This window comes from Gregarina niphandrodes (assembly GCF_000223845.1).
Source record: "Gregarina niphandrodes unplaced genomic scaffold scaffold00065, whole genome shotgun sequence".
NCBI lineage: Eukaryota > Apicomplexa > Conoidasida > Eugregarinorida > Gregarinidae > Gregarina > Gregarina niphandrodes.
In genome coordinates this window covers 27,804-33,803 of record NW_011645831.1, presented here as the reverse complement: position 1 = coordinate 33,803, position 6,000 = coordinate 27,804, and the positions used below count along the sequence as shown (strand labels likewise).

The window sequence follows — 6,000 nt, the reverse complement described above, 5'->3', positions numbered from 1 at the left end:
CGGGTGGTCGGAGGAGCGGTTGACGGGCGTGTCTCCGTTCATGATGCGCGGCGTGTCGCCGTTTGCACGGAGTCAGCGGCCATTGATGCGCGACCGGAACGTTCGGCGCGACGAGCGTGTGCGATATTCTGCGGGTGGTGGGAACGCGGAACACATCGCAGAAGGCGGCGAACACATTGAATGGTTCGCTGGATTGTACCTTCGTTCGGGTCTGAAGGTGCTGCGCGAGCTCGGTTTGGGTACCTTCGGGTGTGTGCTGGAGTGTTTGGACGAAGACCGCGGTCAGCACCTGGCCGTCAAGGTCATCAAGAACGGCACCGAGTATAAAGAGGCCGCCGAGTACGAAGCCGAAATCCTCCGCATCATCTACAATCACAACAACAAACCTACTCGCGCTGGCAGCGCTATTGAGAATATCGGCCAACACAAAAACTTGGTTCTCGCTGACTTGCCCTCCCCCAACGGGACACCGGGCGCCGACGAGGCACTGGGCGGCAGTGGCGACGCAGACCTTAATGACTCTGACGCGGCGCTGAAGGACGCGGGGTCGGCGGATGGGGGGCCGACGGATGTGGGACTGAAGGACGCGGGACTGAATGATGCGGATCCCGCCGACAGGGAACCGGAATCGGTCACCGCTGGCGAAGTGGACGAGAAAAAGAAATCTACAAACCAAAATTGCATTGTACTCTACGACTGGTTCATATACGAGCACAAGCATATGTGCCTCGTCACCGAGAAGCTCGGCCCATCTTTGTACCAGTTCATGTACAGAAACAATATGAGGCCCTTCCAATTAAAAGATATACAGGTAAACAGACTTACATCTCAGGGTCGACACTTCTCAGGGTCGACACTCAACTTCCCTGGCACACACGTAATGTCTTTGGCACACACGTAATGTCTTTACTTACTAGGTAATTGCAAAGGACATATTATCATGTTTAGTGTTTCTCAAAGAACTCGGACTCACACACACTGACTTGAAACTAGAGAATGTTCTTTTCGTGGATCCTGAACTTCCAGACGACATTCCTGTGAGGAGCGGCGGCACTTGGAAAGACTACCAGCAACCAAACAACGCTCATGTCAAAGTTGCAGACTTTGGCGGAGCAACCTTTGCTAGAGATGAGCACTGTCCACTAATCAACACAAGACAATATAGAGCCCCAGAGGTCATCTTGAGTAAGTAGTCCCCCTGTCACACTGTCGTCACCATGTATTGTCCGGGTCCTTCCTACTCTCGGGGTTCTCAATTCACCTCTCGGGGTTCTCAATTCACCTCTCGGGGTTCTCAATTCACCTCTCGGGGTTCTCAAGTCACCTCTCGGGGTCATTCCTTCTCTCGGGGTCTTTCCTTCTCTCGGGGTCTTTCCTTCTCTCGGGGTCTTTCCTTTTCTGGAGTCTTTCCTTCTGCCTTCTCTGAGGGCACATGTTTGTGATTGCAGATTTGGGATGGAATGAAAGTTCTGATATGTGGTCCTTCGGCTGCATTGTGTTTGAGTTATATGCTGGACAATTGTTGTTCAGGACGCACGATCACTTGGAGCACCTGCATTTGCTCGAGCGATACATCGGACGGATCCCAAGCCACATGCTGAAGAGGGCCTCCAACACACGCGGCTGTGAGTACGTGAAGCGTTACAATCAGCAGAAATGCTTCCTTAGACCGCTCACTCGCGATCTGGGCAGAAGACCCGCGTTCGCTGGTGGATCCATCATTGAGCAGCTGGACTGCGGCGTTGAAGAATTCAATTCTTTCGTCTGCAAGATCCTCACCATTGACCCCGATAGACGACCCACCCCACGGGAAATGATGGACCACCCCTTCCTGCACATGACTCTATAGACACAATCTTGTCAACAACTGCACTTGTCATCGGCACGATCAACTCGACAGAGTGAAACATGCCCGAGACAAGCTTCGATGCAATTATGCCAATGAACCAATGACCAGGAAGAAGCCTTTTGACGCGCATGGCTCGACTGATACCGGACGCGTGGTCGGTACCGGACACGCTGGCTTCGGAACCAACACAATGTAATTTTTTCCATGGTAATTCTCACTGTTTTCCCCAGTCCTTTTTCCGCGGGTCCCGCAGCGGTGATTTTGGCAGGGTTAGGTGGTGATTTTTGTTGGGTAAATCTGGCGTGGTAGTCGGATGAGTTCGTCGTCGTTTTCCTTTGGACGATGGTTGCCGATGCTGAGTGAGAGTCAGGGGTACCGGAATTCGGAGGTGGACGAGGAAGCTTGGGATGTAATGTGTACGGCAATAGAGTATAAAATGCGGACACTCATCGAGCACGGCGTGCGGGTTGCCCACCGTTCGAACGGCATGGCCAACTTGGTGTTGGATGCGAACGCGGTGATTACTGCGACCCGGTTATTAAGGTGGGACAGCGTGCCTACAATTGGTTGTCGTGGCTTTTGGTTCGAGTCGGACGTGGCGGATGGACCAGTGATGCTAGACGACTTTTTGGCGGAGGAGTCATCTATTCCAGTACCGTCCTTGCCGTGTATGGAGCTGGAGTGGGTGACCATGAATGGCCGGCCCTGCAGTTCTTCGGCAATCGTGCTGGACAGCAAGGCAGTCTACAAAGGGCGACCAGGTGATACGACGTGGAACGAGGACTCTTGGTTCTATCAACCAAATTGGTCGTTCAGATCCTTCGAAGGTTTCCATCGCGAATTTGTGAAACGACCTATTAGTCAGGGACCTGGTCAAGGCAGCGACGAAAGCGCCTCCTTATTTATGAAAGTGCTCATGGAAAAATGTGATTCCAACTCAAACAGCACTCTGCAGAGTGTGCTAGTCATACCCAAAAACCTCGATCGGTATCTCAGCGACGAATACAGGCTCTACCTGCAACGGCTGCTAAGCTGCATCATTGGCGCCCTCAAGAACTGCGCCAAAACCGATTTGGACCCGGTCGTGAAGGCTCAGGACAAACTCGCCCTCGGGAAGATTATGCAGTCGCTAGGAGAAGGACCCGCCCCCAGCAAACTGGTGCCCTTCGTCTTTGCTCTCATATGCGGCCTCGTGCCTCCCGCGGTCGCCGAAGGACCTCCGGAAGCTGTCCTTATCACTCTCCACGTTCTCGTCAGCTATGTACAGAACCCTCGGGTCAAATCTAAACCATACGTAACCCCCCCCCCCCCCATCACCCCGCTCGCCCCCGGAGGCGGATTCTTGCCCTTTCCAATTTCTTGTTTTCCTTTTGCAGTTGCACCAAATCATCCAAGCGTTTCTGCTTGCGTTGCTGGCCCCGACAATGGGTCCGATGGACCCCCCGATGTTGCTGGAGTCACTGGAGGTGCGGAAGCTTGCGTCGGAAGGACTGAGCTTCGTGGTGCGCGGCGCCGGGACACCTACGGCATTTATCTCTGTGGTGGAGATCCTGTCGGCGACTTTGAGGAAAGAAGAATTACCATTGACAACGTTAATCGGCGCCGTAATGGGCTGTTCGGCGCTGGGAGAAGAGGCAGTTAAGGTGGCGGTCAAGCCGCTGGCTCGGAATCTAACTCAGGCATTGAGCGGAAGTAACACGATGTTCGGAATACATGGGGGAGATCAGACCGACACAGCCTTCATGAAAGCCAAGGCTGAACTGACAAACGTCCTTTTGGAACTAGTCACCCGATCTATTAACCAACAGTTATCATAGACCAGCAGTCATCATAACAGCAGTCGAATTTGCGGCGGCCTTGGCTTTTTCGCATTTTTCCCATGCCCAAGTTGTCAAATAATGCCAGGCTTTTTCTACGATGGTGCGTCTTGCGAAGGTGGTGGACTCCGAACTTGGTTCTAGCGTGTTTACCAGCTCTGCAAGACGGAATGGATGATCGAGGAGTGCTGCTGGACTTAGTGCTATGCAGTCGGATGTACCTAGAACCTGTGGTCTTAAAGAGCTTGTTCTCTCATCCTGAACTCTTAGAAATTGTTCTTAAAGAGACTCTGGCAACGGAAACGATTATTAACCACCTCCTTATCTATTTGGAGCGCTATTATCATGTCTCGGAAGTGGAGGAATACTCAGATTTGCTTCGGCGAAGTCCCCTTGATATCTTGGCCGATATTCTAACGCAGCGCGGAATCGAAAAGAGCCCCTTAAAAAGGAATGAGATCATGAGGCCCTTGCTAACCAAGTGCTACGAACCGAACATGCGAGTCAAGATATTAATCGCCCTGACCAGCAGTCATATCCCCGACAGATTATTTTTATCGCGCACACGTGTGCTCGAGAATAATTTGCATCCCTCTCTCTCCCAGATCGACAACAAAGACAAATTCCCGATTTGGCGAATATGCTTGAGTCAAAGGATACTAAACATTCTCCTCGAAAGGAAAGACCAGGTTGTATTTAAGCTGGGCGCCAATGTAGGGGGCGTGCTGTTGAAGGTTCCCAAACTAATTCCGCCACTGGAGCAGGCCCCAGAAGATCTAGCCCGGGGGGATAATCCGCAGGGTCTGAGGCACCCCGAAGGAGACAGACCAGTGCTGCCGGCGCCCCTTCACCGGCTTCCTCCACGTTTGCAAAGGCGCCTTTTGCGCGTCAATCACCAACTGGAGAACAACGAGGCTTCTGAGGATGCGTCCGAGGATGCGGCTGAGGAGGGAAACCGGGGGGAGTGGGAGAGCGGAGACGGTGAAGAGGGACGGCCCGCGTCGGCAGAAGAGGACGAGCCTGACGTTGGGATTGAGGCTAGTGATGTTGAATCTGATGAGTATGAGCCTGACGAGTTTCAGGAAGAGATGCTGGAGAGTGAGGACACCGGTGAGCAGGGCGCCGGCGGGCAAGCTCGAGGGCTTTCTACGTGGATGGTGAAGTGTCCACTGGTGCACCCGTTAAAGCCGCCATTTGAGACTGCGATTGCGACGAAGGACAAAGCGTTCATTGAGTGGGTGACTGATTTATGTCCTGTAGCTGACGTCTGGCCCACGGAGATGGCACCATCCGTATGGAAGATTATCTTGTCGAACGGCCTGATGGAGGCGTGGGAGAACCTGTACCTCAAAGGGTATACGAAGCCGGCCCAGCACAGCTGGTTGTGTTATGCGGTACCACATGAGCGTGCGATGTTGTTTGTATATAGGCTCTACCACGATCCGTACGAGAAACGTTGGTACGTGCCGGTGGACCCGATGGCGGTGAAGGAAGCCGCGGACTCAGGCAGTCTGGACGCGATCCTGTTCTTTGCGCAACGGGGTGTGGACTTCAGCCGCGTTGTCCCGACCGAACACATAAAGACCGAACCGCGGACGGCCCTCGCCTCCTGTGCCCGATGTCCGGAAGTCGACCACGCACTGCTCCACCACCTTACGGTCCGGGCCGTTGCCAAAGATGACGTAGACCAACTGGCCCTCTTCGCAGCGGAGTGCCGAACCGCGCACTACCTGCAGCACCTCGTGGACCATTACGGCTGCCCTCTCGCGCGAGATCGGCTGACGCCGTCTGCGGTCCCCTACGCCATCAGTGACGGCCACTGCTTGATTGAAAGGGCAGCAACCAAGGGAAACCTCAACGCAGTCATGTGGCTTCTCTGTCAGTACTTCCGGACTTCTCAGCCAGAGGAAATTCTCAAGTGCTCATGTAAGACCCGTCGGCGACGAACCGCACCGGCGACGGGACACCACCGGACACGTCGTGCACAGGGCAGCCTCATTGGTTGTTGTGGGGCTTGATGGGCTGTTTAGGAAGTTGGGCTGTTCGGGGAGTTGGGCTGTTCGGGGAGCTGGGCTGTTCGGGGAGTTGGGCTGTTGTAGCTTCTGTTTTCATAGACTCTGTGGAGCGGTTTGACGACAGGTGTTGGGAGCTTGTAGACGTCGCATACGGGCTGGGGCCGCAGACGTCAAGAGCAGCTAGTTTGGTATCGGCTGTTGAACGATTTCGGACTGAGCGCGACGGCGCGAGTTGAGGCGACGATCCGTTGAAAGCGCTTTTGAGTCGGCCCGTGCGTTTGTGGGCCCGGGAAGGTGTGGTTTGGAGGGAATGTGTCGT

The 6,000-nt window shown here is 54.1% G+C and overlaps 3 protein-coding genes across 3 annotated transcripts; all 3 read left to right on the top strand.

Annotated features, from left to right (window-relative positions):
* Positions 1-40: 40 nt before the first annotated feature.
* GNI_177520 (protein kinase) lies at positions 41-1,849 on the top strand (the record flags this gene model as incomplete). The annotated part of the gene is made up of 3 exons (XM_011135145.1): positions 41-811; positions 918-1,185; positions 1,449-1,849. 3 exons carry the CDS (start codon positions 41-43, stop codon positions 1,847-1,849), a joined length of 1,440 nt encoding a protein of 479 aa, XP_011133447.1.
* A 204-nt stretch (positions 1,850-2,053) lies between these two features.
* GNI_177510 (hypothetical protein) lies at positions 2,054-3,666 on the top strand (the record flags this gene model as incomplete). The annotated part of the gene is made up of 3 exons (XM_011135144.1): positions 2,054-2,056; positions 2,220-3,143; positions 3,226-3,666. 3 exons carry the CDS (start codon positions 2,054-2,056, stop codon positions 3,664-3,666), a joined length of 1,368 nt encoding a protein of 455 aa, XP_011133446.1.
* Positions 3,667-3,881: 215 nt separating this feature from the next.
* GNI_177500 (hypothetical protein) lies at positions 3,882-5,917 on the top strand (the record flags this gene model as incomplete). The annotated part of the gene is made up of 2 exons (XM_011135143.1): positions 3,882-5,592; positions 5,781-5,917. 2 exons carry the CDS (start codon positions 3,882-3,884, stop codon positions 5,915-5,917), a joined length of 1,848 nt encoding a protein of 615 aa, XP_011133445.1.
* Between the last annotated feature and the right edge of the window lie 83 nt (positions 5,918-6,000).